This window comes from Amphiura filiformis, chromosome 15, assembly GCF_039555335.1.
Source record: "Amphiura filiformis chromosome 15, Afil_fr2py, whole genome shotgun sequence".
In the NCBI taxonomy this organism is placed as follows: domain Eukaryota; kingdom Metazoa; phylum Echinodermata; class Ophiuroidea; order Amphilepidida; family Amphiuridae; genus Amphiura; species Amphiura filiformis.
The window spans coordinates 12,911,382-12,928,406 of record NC_092642.1 but is presented as its reverse complement, the minus strand read 5'-3'; the positions used below and the strand labels follow the sequence as shown (position 1 = coordinate 12,928,406).

Below are 17,025 nucleotides of genomic sequence, written 5' to 3'. Positions count from 1 at the left end.
CCGACACATCTATAATATTAAACAAAAGTTTCACTTACATGGAACTGTTCTCAATCGGAACAAATCTAACAGTGGGAGACCACGAACAGGAAGATCAGCCAATCACATTGCCGATGTTAGAAGGGATTTGCATGCTAACCCAAGATTGAGTACTCGACGGAACAATTGTCCCCATATACCAAGGACAGCGTTCAGACGAATCATCACTCATGATATCGAATGGCACCCTTACAAGATCCTTAAGCGTCATGAACTGCAACCAGGAGATCCAAATCGGCGACTTCAGTTTTGTATGGTTAGTTAACAGAGCACGTCGCTTTCTTGATACCGCTGTTGTTGTTGACGAGGCAAACTTTCAAATGGACGGGTCTGTCTCTTCTCAAAACGTACGGATGTATGCACCGAAAGGCAATCCTCCGAGAGACTTTGCTTTTAACGTTCCACATGACAAACGCAAAGTTAGTGTTCTCGCAGCCATCACAGGAAACAACCGGTTGATAGGACCGATATTCGTTGACTAGAACATAAATGGAAACGTTTACCTCGACATAATCAATGATCAACTAGAGCCTCAACTGGTCCAAATATTTGGACAGCAAGCAAACTGGGCCATCCGCAGGGCGTGGTTCTTTCAAGACGGAGCGCCAGCCCACCGTCTTATCGCTGTTAGAGACAGATTGCAGGAGTTGTTTCCGCATCGTGTTGTCGGCCTTGGACATCATGTGGAGTGGCCTCCGAGGAGTCCTGATCTGACACCTTTGGACTTCTGGCTTTGGGGTGATGTCAAGGCGTCTGTGTATGCCGAAGGTCCGCCAAGGAATTTGCGGGAGCTGAGGAGACGTATTACAGATGCGTTCACAAGGATCCGACGCACCAGGGTTACTTCAAGAGCAGTTCGCCATATGTACGATCGTGCGATGATTTGTATTCGCGAGCAAGGAAAAAACCCAAAATAGTTTACGAAAAATGTTTGCCCAAAATATTTTCAATAACGTTTTAAAAACGTTTTCTTGACCTTTATATAACCCGACATTTAAATGTTATTAAAAGGTTTTGAAAAAAACATTTTAAGAACATTTCTGTGTTTGCTTGGTTCAAATATTTTAACATAATGTTATTTAAGTATTGACACAATATTTGGGAAAAATGTTTGCAAAAATAGTTTACATTAACATTTTTTGAAAACATTTAAAAATATTGTTGTAGTGTGTTTTCATACAAAACGTTTTAAAATGTTATCATGACCTTTATATAACCCAACATTTTAATGTTATTAAAACGTTTTTACCTAAACAAAAAGCCAAAATATAACTTATTAAAAACGTTTTTAAAACGTTTTTGTGTTTGCTGGGTTGCTTGACTAACGTGTACTTTTCTGAATTCAAGTGGGCGTAAGTTGGGATTTTATTGACTCGTGTAGTAATAAATATTGAATAATTCTGCCTATTATGAGCTGATCATCATATAGTTTGCACAGTGTCCTTCTGCTATCAAATAATTTTGAATTATTTTTTAATTCGCGATATAATACAAATTTTATGACAAATTATTAAGAATCGATATTTTTGATATTGAAAAGGTCTTGAAATAATCTTAATAAATTTTATGATATGTACTTTTCCCAAAAATACCTGCAAATTTTAGGTCTTATAGGGAAAATGCATATTTTCAATACGAGAGGTCAATTTAAAAAAAAAATCAAAATTATTTGATATCGGAAGGATAAGCCTCGTATTCAGAGTGCAATTTGGTGTGTCCTGTGTGCTCTCAGGTCCCACAAAAATACTGTGCAAATGTCGCTATGCGGGCCCTTAAATGACTTTTTTTTTTTTTTTAATTGTCCAGGCACTTGAAACATTAGACAACGGAATGATCATTGGGACATCATTTGGAGTAATGATAGGATCTGCAAGACAACTTAGATATTTCGCAGGATGGGCTGACAAAATACAAGGGAAAACTATTCCAATAGGTAATATCGGGTCATTTTAGCGTCATTTATCAGTATTCTGTACTCCCGAAAAAGCAGTTCCTGCAAAATAAATAATATACCATACCAACAGTTTCTGCTTCCACGTAAAATACTTATCTGTGGGCAAATTACAAAGCAGAGGCTGCAGAGGAGATATATTTTTGGGTTTTTTTTTGTTTATTTTTTGTTTGTTTGTTTGTTTGTTTGTTTGGGGTTTTTTGTTGGGTATTTAACCTGCTACAAAGAATTGAGCAATTCCATCTGATGTCCAACCACGCCATGGTGTGAAAGTAGGAACGGACAACGGAAGAAAACCGATTGGACACAAAATGTTTCATGCACTATACGTTGATAGCCGCCAGCAACCATCAGGCATCTTGTGCACCCGGCTTGTGCAGTACCAAACAAGACAAGACACAAATATTAGTGAAACAATTTTAGTCATGCTTTATCCGCAATGAGATAAAATGGCGTTTTATACCAATTTTTTGTAGACGGTGATTTCTTTTGTTATACCCGCTACGAACCAGTAGGTGTAGTTGGCGCCATTGTTCCGTGGAATTTTCCAGTTTTCCTTCTCACAGGCAAACTGGTAAACGCGTTGACATGTGGCAATACAATTGTGATAAAACCCGCCGAACAGACCCCTCTGACTGCCCTCTATATTGCATCGCTGGTGAAGGAGGTAAGTATGTGTGCAAGTGTGGCAACTTTGACTCAGCCTCAGATTTCAGACTTTCATTGGTGAGTTCCGCAACAGTCATTTTGGGGTCCATTAATAATGAAACCTCACTCTAATACGATCATTATAACAATTTTGGTTTCAGTCAAATTGCGTTACCAAGATAACTCCCCTTTCTAATTGAATATATGAATACAAAAGCCACCTAAGTCCATACTTTGGCCAAATTGAGTTAAGCATGGGAAATTGTTGCTATACATAGGCCTGTCATATGCATGAAAGAACAACTCAAATTCATTCTCTGTGTCTATTGGGCATGTGAAAAATAGCACGTATGAAAGAATCACCCAATTCCATGATCTGAGTCTTGTAACACATGGATTGAAATCCAGTATGTATAAAAGTCCACTTGTAACACATTCATTGCTAGAGAATGACTTTTGAACAAAAAAATGGGTTTAATAAAGGAAAGTGTGTGGTTTATATTACATGGCAGAATGCTTATCAACATTATACATACATGTGTGCTTTATTTTGTATTATCTTACTAGTGGTAATCTCATTCTAACATTGTTGTCTTTGTATATGATTCAAAAAGTCCAAAATTTAAAATGAACCCCACGAAGTCCCTGAAATGCTAATCGTCATACCTAATACAGGTTAATCCACTCATTTGCACGTAAAACTTACCATATTGACTAGGTAAATCTAACTGAAGGAATTAAAATGATACACTGGTTTTTCTCTCAAAATAACTTCGCATGGACTTAGGTGGCTTTTGTATTCATGTATTCAATTGCATCTGTCCAAGTCATAGACTATTCTTGGTGTCATTGTTATTTCCGGGAGGCGGTGCAAAATGTGTATGTTCCAATTTTGTGTTTTCTTGTTCACTTATACGAGTTATAACATTAGAGCGACGAGATCTTTCCCCTTTTGGTTATCAGGAGATTTGAGAGTTCAAAATGGTAAAAGGACTCTTGTGACATCTTATGAAAGTAGCCTAGCAAGTACTGAACATATTTTGCAGGACCAATTATGTTATATCTTATTTTATTCAAAACATTCCATTTTTTGTTGAATTTGATAGGCAGGCTTTCCACCCGGAGTAGTTAATGTGCTACCTGGTTATGGGCCGACAGCTGGGGCTGCCATTGCCGAACATATGGATGTGGATTTTGTTACGTTTACCGGATCGACAGAGGTAAGATGCCGCAGAGAATTGGATTTTTAAACAAAAATCCTGGGTATTAAGTTTTAGTAATTCCAAAATGAGACAATAGGACAACCTGAACCTTTATCCCATGGAGAACAACATTTTAATGTCGTAGGTTTTCCCACCGAAAACGAACTACCACCATTAGCAAGGTGTTATGAAATTGTGACCTGGTCAAGGGCCTGCATGAACAGGTCAATGTGTATAATAGGCGTAGATCCCGGGAGATGTGGGATACATCACACTCCCCAATTTTTGATGAGTAGGATGTTCCATGCAATCACCATCATCCATGATAGTTGGCTAGTTAAGTCTGGCATAATTTTTGCGTTCGCCCGCATTTGTCATGTTTGTTCTTGGTTAGTTATAAAATACACCAATTTGCAAAGACCTTTCGCACTGACAGATTGGGCGCAATTTATGGTGTAAATATGAAGTCGGTTCTGATTGGCTACTTGAATAACGTCATCAACACATTGACAGCACCTCATTCGCCAAACAATATGCGTAGCATCACGTGACGGAGACGTGACCTAGTTCTCTTTTACGCAATCAGTCAGCCATTGCGAAGGGTGCAAAATTGCGTACTATTGGAGTAAAAGACGCCCAACTAGTAAGCTTCACGGATTTTACACCAATAGCTACTGGTATCTAACAATGTCATTCAGTAGCTTCAGGGAATATCGTAGTTAGGTCAAATCAAAGAAAGCACTTTGTTTTAATACAAACATGGCAAGTTTATAGCAGCTTCTACATATTGTGATGCGATCAAGCAAAATCAATCGGAACTCTGAATATTGATTTTGAGATATAGTCAAACAAAGGAAATATTTCCTTTAGTTTCCTCTTGTTTTGGAAACTCTTTAATTGCTCTTATCTTTGGAACTGGTTGTTCAATTTCAATGGGGTTTTGTGCAAAATGCAGCTTTGCTACTAATACTATCCTATAAGAAACTGAAATTTTAATATTTCCAAGTTCCGACTGATGTTGCTTGATCGCATCACATATTAGATGGAACATGAGGAAAAATAAATTTCACATAAGCAGACAAAGATTTATTTATTTTTATTTATACACGGTAAAAACATGTTCAATACAATATTGTTCTTCCACATGTCCGTGTGGATATTAAAAATATTACTAACAAACACAAGTTAATTTACAATATAATATATTAGTGTACATAGACTAAAAACTAAAATTAATACGATCTTTTACTAAAAGACAAAATATATATAATAAATAAAATAGTAACCCTGCTTTCTTCCTCATACAGTCACACTCTCACATGCACTCCTCTCTCACCCTCTCAACACACATCCTCCATACATCTTTCACAATAAAACGTTATAGTATGATTTATGTACAAGTTATATTTAAATTATTAAAATACATCATCAAGACCACTATTGCACAAAAACATACAAAATGATAAATTATTCAAAAATATTATTAGGAAATAAATTATTAAAACACATCGTGATAATTTGCAGAAATTTCATATTAATATAAAATACTATAAAAGTAGCACCTACGTTCATCTTCATACAAGCACACATATTCCCACCATGAAACAACATACACTCCACTCACCCCTCATTTACATACACGCAGACCCCAACTCACCAAGCATATTGTTAAACCCTTTCATCCCCTCAACACGCATCATCCATACCCAAGATCCATACATCATATACGATTTATATACAAATTAAATTTAACTTATTAAAACACATCATCAAGATCACTATTACATAAATAATACAGATATTAAACAATATAAAATATACAAAATGATAAATTATTCACAAATATTAAGAAATAAGTTGTTTAAAATGTTTCACATTGCACATGCTTCTAGCACTGTCATCCATCGAGTTCCACAGTTGAGCACCTCTACAACTAAAGCTACGCTTCTTATATTCAGTATTTGGCTTATCCATGATAAAAACATCTTTATTTCTGGTGTTAAAACAAGTTTCTTTTTTAACAAATCTATTGCACAGATATTTTGGTGCTTGGTTGTTTACAATTTTATGCATTGTAACTGCTTCGTTTATGTATAACTTTCCTTCAAGATTTTTCCAGTTTAAAACATTTAAAGCTTCTGTACTTGACTCATATCTACTTACACCTGTAATAATTTTTGCTGCTCTGTTTTGTAAGACTTGAAGTTTATTACTAAGGGTTTTGTTACATCTTCGCCAAACAACATTGCAATAGTCAAAGTGAGTGGCAACAATGCTTTTATAAAGTAGACACTGATGGTGTTTGGGGATAAAATTAGCGGCTCTCCTTAGAAAATACAAACCAGTTAAAACTTTCTTTCTCACTTGGTCAATCTGATTGTTCCATAACAGTTTATCATCAACTTCAATGCCAAGGTGTTTACAATGATTAACCCTTTGAAGACGGGTTCCTTTTATGTTTACATTAAGATCATCATTACATAAATTTGCAAGTTTTTGTGGAGTACCAATTAACATAAAATGGGTTTTGTCAACATTAAGACTTAATTTGTTACTTGCAAGCCAGTTGTCAACATTATTTAAATCATTATTTAGTATTCTAACAATATCATTAACATCTTTTGAAGAATAATAAATTGCTGTATCGTCATCATACATGCTCACCTTTACATTAACATATTTAGGCAGCTCATTAACATATAAAATAAATAATAACGGCCCAAGTATCGAGCCTTGTGGAATTCCACAAGAACTTTTTTGGTCATTAGACTTTGACCCATTTACACCAGTTATATGAGATCTATCACTAAGGTAACTTTTGAACCAGTTGACAACATGATCATCCATACCAAAATTTGGCAATTTATCAATTAGAATATTGTGATTCACTGTGTCGAAAGCCTTTCTTAGATCTAACATTACAAGACCAATGTACTCACCATCATCAATTGATTTTAACCAATCCTCTGTAATGTTTAATAATGCAGAAGATGTTGAAAAACCTGGCCGAAAACCTGACTGGCTATCATGCAACATATCATTTGAGTTTAGAAAAGGGTAAATTTGGTCAAATACAGCACGCTCGATGATTTTTGATAAAATGGGAAGAATTGATATTGGCCTGTAATTACCTGGATCTGTATTATCACCACCTTTATAAACTGGGCAAATTCGGGCTTTCTTCCATCTGCATGGAAAGGTACCTGATTTAAGGGACAAATTAACAAGAAATGTCACAATAGGAGTAATTTCGATTGCTGACACCTTGAGTAACTTTGATGGAATGTCATCAACACCAGTAGCTTTCTTATCGGAGAGTGTACATATTTGATTTAAAACATAATCTTCATTAACATTATTAAATATAAAAAGCATATCATTATACAAATTATTTGTTTCATCATGATGGTTTTCAGTTTTAACAACAGGAATCTTGTCAGCTATACTTGGTCCAACATTTGCAAAATATTCATTCAATACATCAGCAACATCTTTAGAATTTGTACATTCACCATGTTCAGTTTTAATGCATCTAACATCGGTTTTCTTGTTTTTACCTGGTACAATATGCCTTATGTTAGCCCAAATTTCCTTAGAATCTTTAGTTTGAAGAGCATTTGTAAGATACATTATTTTGGATTCTTTAATTAAGCAATTTACTCTATTTCTCAGCTTGCGAAAATCTTCCCAAAGAAGCAAACAATTTTCTTTGCTGGCGCGCTTCTTCATCTGGTCACGTTCGCGCATGGCTGCCAAAATATCATCAGTAAGCCAAGGGGGAGAATTTTTCTGCCGTATACGTTTCTTCTTTAACGGTGCATGCTTATTGGCAATTTCAAGAAAAACATTTTCAAAATTAGAAACAGCATCATCAATATTTGATTGATTAGTAATATTACACCAATTTGTATTAGCTATATCCAGTCTAAACTTGTTTTCATCAAAAAATTTTAGGTTTGAAAACCAGAAACGTAAATTAAAAAATATGATCAAATAAAAGTTGTTGTTGTTTTTGTTTGGGTTTTTTTTTCATTTCTGTGTGTAAGTATTTGAAATGACACAGTTCTAGATTCTCCGGGTATCTTCCTTGACACTGCCTAAGCCATCCCAAATCTTATACGGACAGACTGAATTCCCTATACTCAAGTCGTAATGATACTGCTGAATAAAACAATTTAAAAACACTATTGATTTCGTACTTTTCCAGGTTGGTCATTTAATTCAGCAAGCATCCGGTAAAAGCAACCTGAAACGTGTGGCATTAGAGATGGGAGGCAAGAGTCCTAATATCGTGTTTGCAGATGCTGACTGTAAGCCATAATTATTCTTGGATTTGACTTTCATGAAGGACATTGATGGGTTTATGTAGCTTACCTATATGACCAATTTGATATACATGCGTCATCATATTGTAAAGAACCAATCGTATTTGTTGAAATGAAGTCCTTTCTGTGAACCATTAGACTTTGTTGATGAGAAAACAAAGTAAAATCAATAATACCACTAATGTTTATTGACAGGTTACTTCAAATTTGAGACGTCTTGAAAGGGTGATTTTCTTAGAAACACATTATCAAAACGAGTTGTGATCACAAACAAAATCTAGTTGTACTTGCATTGTTGCACACATCACGTTTTCATTATTTTCCATCATGATAAAAGATCAATAGCTCACTATTATATCCTTTTTTCCATACTGATAAATCCCGCGTTACTATATGTGCTACAAAAGGATGAGGGCCAACTTATCCGGTGGTTGGCAGTGTATAACTGTTCATTCCAATGCGAATGGCTTAAGGTGGTACTTACACCCCTTGATAAATTTGTGACTATTTTTGCATTATTCTCAAAAAAAAATTATAACGCACTGCTAACAAAAATTATGTATATTATAGGGGTAAGGAATCCAGTTACTACACAGGAATTTCAGTGATTTAAGACAAGTGGTACGTTATTTATGATACGAAAAAGAGGTACCGCTAGAATGTACCTCATTTCTTAACATACATAATCAACCACTTGTCTTGAATCACTAAAATGTCAGTGAAGTAATTGGATTCCTTGCCTCTGTAATATACATAACTTTTGTTACCAGTGTGTAGTTACTTTTTTGAGAAAAATGCAAAATCAGTCATAAAATTTATCAGAGGGTGTATTACCACCTTAAAGTAGCCTATTATTTTCGTCCCTTTTTTGCAAATTAATCATAATTGATTTATTCTAGTGGACTATGCAGTGGAAGTTAGCCACAGAGGGCTCTTCAATCATTCTGGACAGGTTTGCCTGGCTGCATCAAGAACATTTGTACAAGAGGAAATTTACGATGAATTTGTCAGGAAGAGTGTTGCGAGAGCAAAGAGGCGAGTTATAGGCAATCCGTATTTGAAAACAACGGAAGGAGGTCCACAGGTTAGTATGAGTTTCGATGTCCCTGTTAAACCAGTGTTTGTTGCGAAGCACATTGTAAACTGTGGTTAGAAGCTGGGATAAAGAACTATTATTAAGATAGGTCTAACATACTGTGATTAATTAAATTCATACCGGTAAACATTAAAAGTAGTCTACAGATGATCATTACAACTGTATTGAATATATGGGGATACACATGGACTGTGAAAGTACTGTTTTGGAGTACAGCATCCCGGACTGTTTATTCCGTACAGAATACATGTAAATCACATGTTTACTTGCATACTCTGCTAACCATGACTTAATTGGCTGTAGTGTATTGCCTTTATTGCTGCATTATATTCGACCACAAATCAAGTTATTCATTGGGCTAAAGTATAATTTTTATTTAACGTGTGAACTATTTTGTTGTGTGTTGAATTGAATAAGTTTAAGTGTGAGGACGTTAGACAGAATATCATGTACACCCATAATAATCTCCCTCAGGGAAGATATTTTGCAACGTCGATATCTTTCTTGATACGGCTAAAATGCATAAAATATGATACAAGCTAGTACAAAACCGGCATGAAGATAATCACTACACCTGAATGCTGACCAATTTGCATATCATAGAAGCGTTATTTCGTCAATTTTAATTTTTCTATCATCAGCTTTAAATATTTTTCTGTAAAATTTAACTTTACTTCATTGATAATGCGTTTTGTAAAAGATGTAATAAAGGAAACGGAAATTATTCACTCAATACATCCAAATAACATAGAAAATTTTACTTAACTACATTGCTGATGCATTTTGTAAAATTAAACTAGATATGTTTTGTCTTCTTATACTGTACAAGAGTTGTACAAGATTGAAATATACGATTGGGAAAAATGAAAAAAAAGGAAACGGTAAATTATTCACTCAATACATCCATTGTTTTTAAGATAAACCAAGAACAAGTGGACAAGATCATGGATCTGATAGAGAGCGGGAAACACCAAGGCGCCAAACTTGAATGCGGAGGAAAGCGTCATGGTGACAAGGGATATTTTATAGAATCTACTGTTTTCTCAAACGTCAAGGATGACATGCGCATTGCTACAGAAGAGGTAACAACAAGTAATAATTGTTTTGTTTGTTCCTGCTAAGGTCCAATAAATCTTTCTTAGTTCATCTTGCTTTACGCGTATTATCTTGTTATTTTCTTATTTATCTTCATCTTCTCTTTCTTCTTTATCTTTCTATTCTCTTTCTACTTTATCTTCTTCTTCTCCTTCTTCTCCTCCTTCTTCTCTGTCTTCATCTTCATCATCATCGCCATCGTTACCATCATCATCATCATCTTCCTCCTCCTCCTCCTCCTCATCCTCCTCCTCCTCCTCCTCCTCTACTTCTTCTTCTTCTTCTTCTTCTTCTTTTCTTCTATTTCTTTCTTCTTCTTCTTTTCTTCTATTTTCTATTTTTCTTCTGTTTAAAAACACAAGTTGCGTTTGTTCGTTATGGAGAGTCAGAAAGAACGGGTAGTTTACATTAAATGAAATATGATATCTGTACTTTAATTATCATTAGGTTAAATCATATACTTCCCTTACTGTTTAAAATACGGTTTAATATGTATTGTATAAATAAATTAGTCATAAAAGTATTTAAATTCTGCATAAAAATGTACTTTTCTAGATATTTGGCCCTGTACAACAGCTGATTAAATTCAAGACTCTGGAAGAAGTGTCCGAGAGGGCCAACAAGACGAAATATGGGTTGGCTGCTGCTGTATTTACCAAAGATATAGACAAGGCCATCTCTATTGCAAACACTGTCAGTGCTGGTATTGTATGGTAAGGGACTTTATTCATTAAAATAACATACATATAATTATATAAAGGACAAGATATTTACAAGACTGTCTCTGTTGCAATCATTGTTATTGCTTTGTTGAATAGTAAGGGACATTAAATTAGCAATATAAATACAACAAATTCACTTTGTTCTTGTGCCGCAGCGGAAAAAAATAGGCCTACTAATTTACGAGTCATCATTGGTGACTTTCACTCAGCCAAATACCATAACCCGGGATTATATAACTCGTGAAGCACCTTTCTCAAAATATCAAGAGCTATATCAGGAGCCACTCAACCAAACCTGGGCTTGTTTGTACTCATTTTAATTTTTCTAATACAAAGGGACATTGTGTAAATGTATTTTAGTATGATAAAACCGCGATGGATTATTTTTATTCCCCTTACACACTTCATTAATATATGTGTACTTGTGCCATGTGTAGGGTTAACGTGTATGGTGTGATGGGTGGCCCAGTTCCATTCGGTGGCTTTAAGATGTCTGGTATTGGACGTGAAGGGTAAGTTCAACATTAAATTTGACATCGTCTGGGGTTTTAGTGAGACGTATACAGTCAGTCTACAGTGAAGAACAAAGTACCGACGCGGACACACACATTGTGCCGACTTTGAAGGCACGCATACCTGCAGCAGAGACGCAGCACTACTGTTGTGTTACTTTACTTTAAGTAATAACCAGGGAAGAATACCAAGAAGGCACCCATGAGCAAAAAAAAAAAAAAAAAAAAAGAAAAAAAAAAAAAAACAACAACCTTAAAACAAAGGAGTAATAAGGTCATTGATCATAATGTCTCTCGAAACTTATCGGTATCGGTTAAAATAGGTCAAAGGATAAAATCAGAGGTATACAAGGTAAAAATTTCAACATGCTTCAATTACAACTAAATTAGTCTCAAATTATCCGTATTGACAAGAGAAAATAAAAAAAAATGTATAGTAACCTTTTTTTCTTTCCATTTTACTTAACAGAGGAGAAGATGGTCTTATGGAATACCTTGAAGTCAAAACGGTTTGTCTACAATATATTTACTTAGGAAAATGCTTGATATTACATCGAATAATGATAAAGTGTATATCTAGACGCAAAACGTATTAAATGGTGCTGTTTGAATATTTAACATTTGAGAATGGTGCAGCGTTTCAAGAGGGTCAATTCGACGGGGAGGGGGAAGGATGGTACGGTAGCTGGGTAGGGGTGGATGTAAATATGGATGGAAGAGAGAAACCAAAAAGCGCTGATACATTTCAGAGAATGCTATTTCTTATCTAGCCTTGATACAAGTCTTCAGTCAGTCAGGAAGGATGGATGGATGGATGGATGGATGGATGGATGGATGGATGGATGGATGGATGGATGGATGGATGGATGGATGGATGGATGGATGGATGGATGGATGGATGGATGGATGGAAGGAAGGAAAGGAAAGGAAGAGAATTTTCATTTTCTCGCGTGCGGTTTTGAACCCCTACCCTTTGGGTGATATACACACGAATGACCATAGCGGGCCACGGAGGATAGCCTTGGTCGGCCAACATTTCTGTGTCCATGTATGCTTTCGCATGATGACGCCGTGCGCGTAAAGGTTCACGTTGACGTAAGAACTCCCAATTTCTTATACTGAATACTTAATATGCTCATTATTGTTATGTGTTTTCTGAACAGGTTATCATCAAACAACCAGGGCAGGTCAACAAGCTATAGCGAATGTCACACCGTTTTTTGATACAAACCGCCAGTTTTCAGTTTACTTTGCAAACGATATTATAAAATATGTTAAAGACATTTTGGGGCGCCCCTTGGAATTGAAAATTGCTGTAATATGCCAATCAAATTTAAAAAAACACCCACCACTAATTGCACAGAATCCATTTCGCATGCGTCCATCTCCCATAAGCGAACATAAAAACATATCAAAAGTCCCAAAAAAGTAGTGGAACAGTGCCTAATTTACATAAATCCAAAATGGCCACATATATACAGGTGTGAAATTTAAATATACTTTTTCTGAATCCTTATGAGGAGAGCCATACATTGGTATGGTTGTTAATTGGACCAACTTTGAAATTTCACCCCTGCAGAAGCGGCCATTTTAGATTTATACAAATTATGTTCATCACTATGGGGATTTTCGGGAACTTTTTATTAAAGCCATATTATAATATTCTCATGCAAAATAGATTAGTATTCCTTTGCCATAAAATGTTAGCTTTTATTGTCAGATGTATCCCCTTTTAATTTTGAGCCGAACAACTGAAGGCAAAGCAAAGAAAATTGGAACTTACTACCAGCGCCAATGTCGCCAATACGTATCACTCCTTCGGTCATGTTACGGTACGATCCTTTGTTGTTTAGATCACCGTCTTGGATCAAATGTACATACTGTGTTATGAACATCGCGTATGTGACTAATATTTCCATCCTAATAGTAAAACGACCTTTCCTGTGTTTTATTCAAAATCTCGGATTTTGACAAAACTACAGCACCCAGAGTCTTGAATTGTATGGGCTAGTATGTCTCTTTGGTGTTAAAAAAATCTTTGTTACTCCATATTTCACACTGAATTTTAGCATTGTTTCGCCTATGACATGTTATCAAAAGCTATCATGATTATGGTGTTTTACATTGGTGTGTAAACAATTAAAGCAATAATGTGTGATTTGCATAAAAATAGATTCCTATTTAAATGTTTGTTTTCACTGATCACATTATCCTCTTTTAATTTTTGGATATCATTTAGGCAGATAGGTACATATGGTGAACATGATAATATTTTGAACAATTATACATTTTTTTACTTTGGGCTCAAACATTCCCAACAAAACATAGCCAATATCAAAAACAAATCCATTCCTTATGAACAATTTTTTCTCAAATTGGTCCCCTCTGACTGCTCTAGATCCGCCACTGAACACCCCCACCCGTGATATACCATTGCCTAACAATAGTAACTGAAATGGTAAATTGAGAAGAATATTTTTAAATTATTTCTGCACATCACGTCAAAACTCCCAATGGGCGCACATTCCTTTTTTAAAGGATTTTTTATTTTCACATGTCAATATGTCTGCAAGATGATAAACATTATATTTATTATATTTTAGCTCTCTTCCTGCGAGGAAAGGGTGGATTGTACCAACCCTTTCCCCACCACCTGAGGTTTTTCGTCTGGCATACTAAACGAATTGTGTTTACACCAAATAACTTCAGCTAATCGTATATAAATCCATCTTTTTTGCTCATTTGAGTGATATCAATTTAACCCAACACCTCACCCGGAAATAGGGCTGACCATTAATGTCCACCATTAGTGGATGGGGTGTTTTAGCGGTGTGACCCATTATAGGTTTCTCTGGTAAAATCTATGCTTGAGGGATATGGACTTTAAACTTAGTAATTTAAGGTTAAAATCCGGTGAGAGTCTCGTGTTTGTGTGATTTTAATCAGTTTTTCGAGGGCGTGCTCGCAATATGACGTCATAGCAATATCACATAGTAAATGTTTGTACTTATTTTGGTATAATCGGATAGAGGAGTACCCAAAAAAAAACAATAATGGCGTTTAATATACGATTACAAGATTGAAGACTAATGCATGAAAAAATCATGACTTTATTTTCAAAATTCTTTTTTCGCGGTGAAATTTAGTCGCGTTACATAAACCGCGTGGCGCCGTACAAAACTGTCACTTTCAACGTCCAGCGTGCGTTACACGGCCGATCTCACTCGCATGGACTATCTGTAAGTATGAACTGTACGTATGCAGGGGCGTCGCTAGACCAATATGATTCGGGGGGTGTTCAGCATGTTTTGCCGACGGAAATAGTTTGTGAATTGTAGACCCAATTTGTTCAAGAATCTAAAAATTGGATGGGGAAGGGGCGTTTGTGTGTGTGTGTGTGGGGGGGGGCGAGGTAAAAAAATTCCGACCGATTTTTTAATTGGCAACTACTACAACATTAACAATATGTATATTACGTTACAACAGTACAATTTCATAACACATTAACCTTTTGCTATTTGCCGACAATCACATCATGCTTTGACTACATCCCGGACTACATTTGCCGAAAATCACATGGTTTCGACGACAACAGTCAATTTTTGCCGGTACGTATGAAGCATACATATGGATAAGTTACATTTTACATTGTAATGTTCACAATGTCCTCATTGTTGCTTTATTATAATAATTACTTACAAACTAAATAGACTAATGGTTAAATTTCGCTGCTTTAATGTATTGTACAAGTGACTCGCCATGACACCACATGACCCACCATGACACTCCCTATACCTTCGATCCGCCTTTGTTTAATATATCAAAGAGTTACATGTGTAATTCTTACAGGCCCGGACAGGGATGGTAATACATGTCTTTCCTAATGATGTGCCATAAGGGACGAACCATTAGACTTCAAGGGGGTAGGAAGTTGAGGTCGGGGCAATTTTTTCCCGCCGCCAAAAGTGGCAAGTTTTTGTTTTGTTTTTTAATTTTCTTACATTTATTTACACTGTGAGTTAGGTGGGGAAAGTTTTTTTTTAGTGTTGGTGGGGGAAGGTTTTTTTTAGTGTTGGTGGGGAAGTTTTTTTTTTCTTTTCAAAAACGTCCTATCCTCTTAAAAGGACAATAAACACAACCCAAATATAACATAACACATACCATGACACAACATTAGTGTATTTTCTTTAATAATTTGCTGGGTACATTTGAACCTTTTTTATTCATGCTTCAGATAATCGGGGCCACTCAAATTATAATGATGTAAGCATACATGACCTAACAAACGCGTGAAAGGGGTGTTTTTGGGGAGGTCTTTTGTTTGTTTGTTTGTTTGTTTGGGGGTTTTTTGGTTGAGCACGTTACGCGTGGAACGCATGACGCGCTAAGGGGGAAAACGCCATTTTTCATGAAAAGGGGTAGTTTTAAAATCGTTTGTAACACATGTAGGGTACCATATTAATCCGATTTTCAAATCTTGACACTCCGATTCTAAAAACAGTTCATTCCCTGCCGGGATTCCCCGTAGAAATGTTTGCACTGTACTCCAAACCTAGAGTGATATACCATGGACCTTGTACTTCTATATAAAATTACCATTTACATTTAAAAAGTGCATATTAATATTATTAATGACGTCATATAAATATTGCTTAAATAAAACTGTTTATGATGGGTATATAGCTCAGCGGAAAGACGAAAATATCGTGTGTATTCGCTGACAATCATCCTAAATTTCAAAAGAGTTTAAGGATTTTGATTCTTGACATTATTTACTACTCCTGCTAGTAAATTTGTATAGTGGGTCTAATTTAAAATATATTTGTTTAGGAGTCAAATTTTGGGGGAAAGCGTGCTAAAAACTTGCTTAGGGGGTCATTTTGCTCACAAAGGGGGAGTGGTTCATCTAATCCCCCCCCCCCCCCAATGTTGATGCCTAATAATGGATTTCTGACCAAATTAACCTCATATTTGTCCATTTTAGCCCCAAAAGTGCAAATTTTCGCGCGCCTCGCGCGTATTTATTCTACATTTAAACCATATTTCATCAGTTTCAAAATACCAAAATTTTTCTCGCGTTTCGCACCTAACTGAACCATAAACATATTCTGTCGCCAAAAGGTGCTGGATTGACTATACTTCAAGAACTCCATCCCCCCAATGTCAAAAAGAAATCTACGCCACTGCCCTCAGTACAGATATCAGTGGCGTATGCATCGCTGTCACTGCTCTCCGTGACAGCTCTTTTCTGTGAGCGTCGTTTGGGGTCGTTTGGTTTAACAGCTTCTGCTTCTGTTATAATACAGCAACAAGCTCCCCTTTGGGTATTAATAGTTGCAGCCCACTTCATTATCGTTTGGTATAACAACCTCTGCTTCTTCTTTATACCGCAACAAGCTCCTCGTCGTGTTTAAAAGTTGAAGCCGCACATCAAT

General features: G+C 35.9%; 1 protein-coding gene across 1 annotated transcript in view; it reads left to right on the top strand.

Moving 5' to 3' along the window:
- LOC140171272 (aldehyde dehydrogenase 1A1-like) overlaps nucleotides 1-13,701 on the top strand; it is a 41,662-nt gene extending 27,961 nt beyond the window's left edge. Inside the window, exons 5-14 of the mRNA XM_072194502.1 lie at nucleotides 1,846-1,972; nucleotides 2,467-2,657; nucleotides 3,745-3,858; nucleotides 8,048-8,150; nucleotides 9,065-9,249; nucleotides 10,179-10,343; nucleotides 10,912-11,069; nucleotides 11,516-11,590; nucleotides 12,060-12,099; nucleotides 12,754-13,701. Of these exons, the coding sequence (XP_072050603.1) occupies nucleotides 1,846-1,972; nucleotides 2,467-2,657; nucleotides 3,745-3,858; nucleotides 8,048-8,150; nucleotides 9,065-9,249; nucleotides 10,179-10,343; nucleotides 10,912-11,069; nucleotides 11,516-11,590; nucleotides 12,060-12,099; nucleotides 12,754-12,792 (1,197 nt within the window). The 3' untranslated portion in view covers nucleotides 12,793-13,701. The remainder of the gene's footprint in view (nucleotides 1-1,845; nucleotides 1,973-2,466; nucleotides 2,658-3,744; nucleotides 3,859-8,047; nucleotides 8,151-9,064; nucleotides 9,250-10,178; nucleotides 10,344-10,911; nucleotides 11,070-11,515; nucleotides 11,591-12,059; nucleotides 12,100-12,753) is intronic.
- Nucleotides 13,702-17,025: the final 3,324 nt, after the last annotated feature.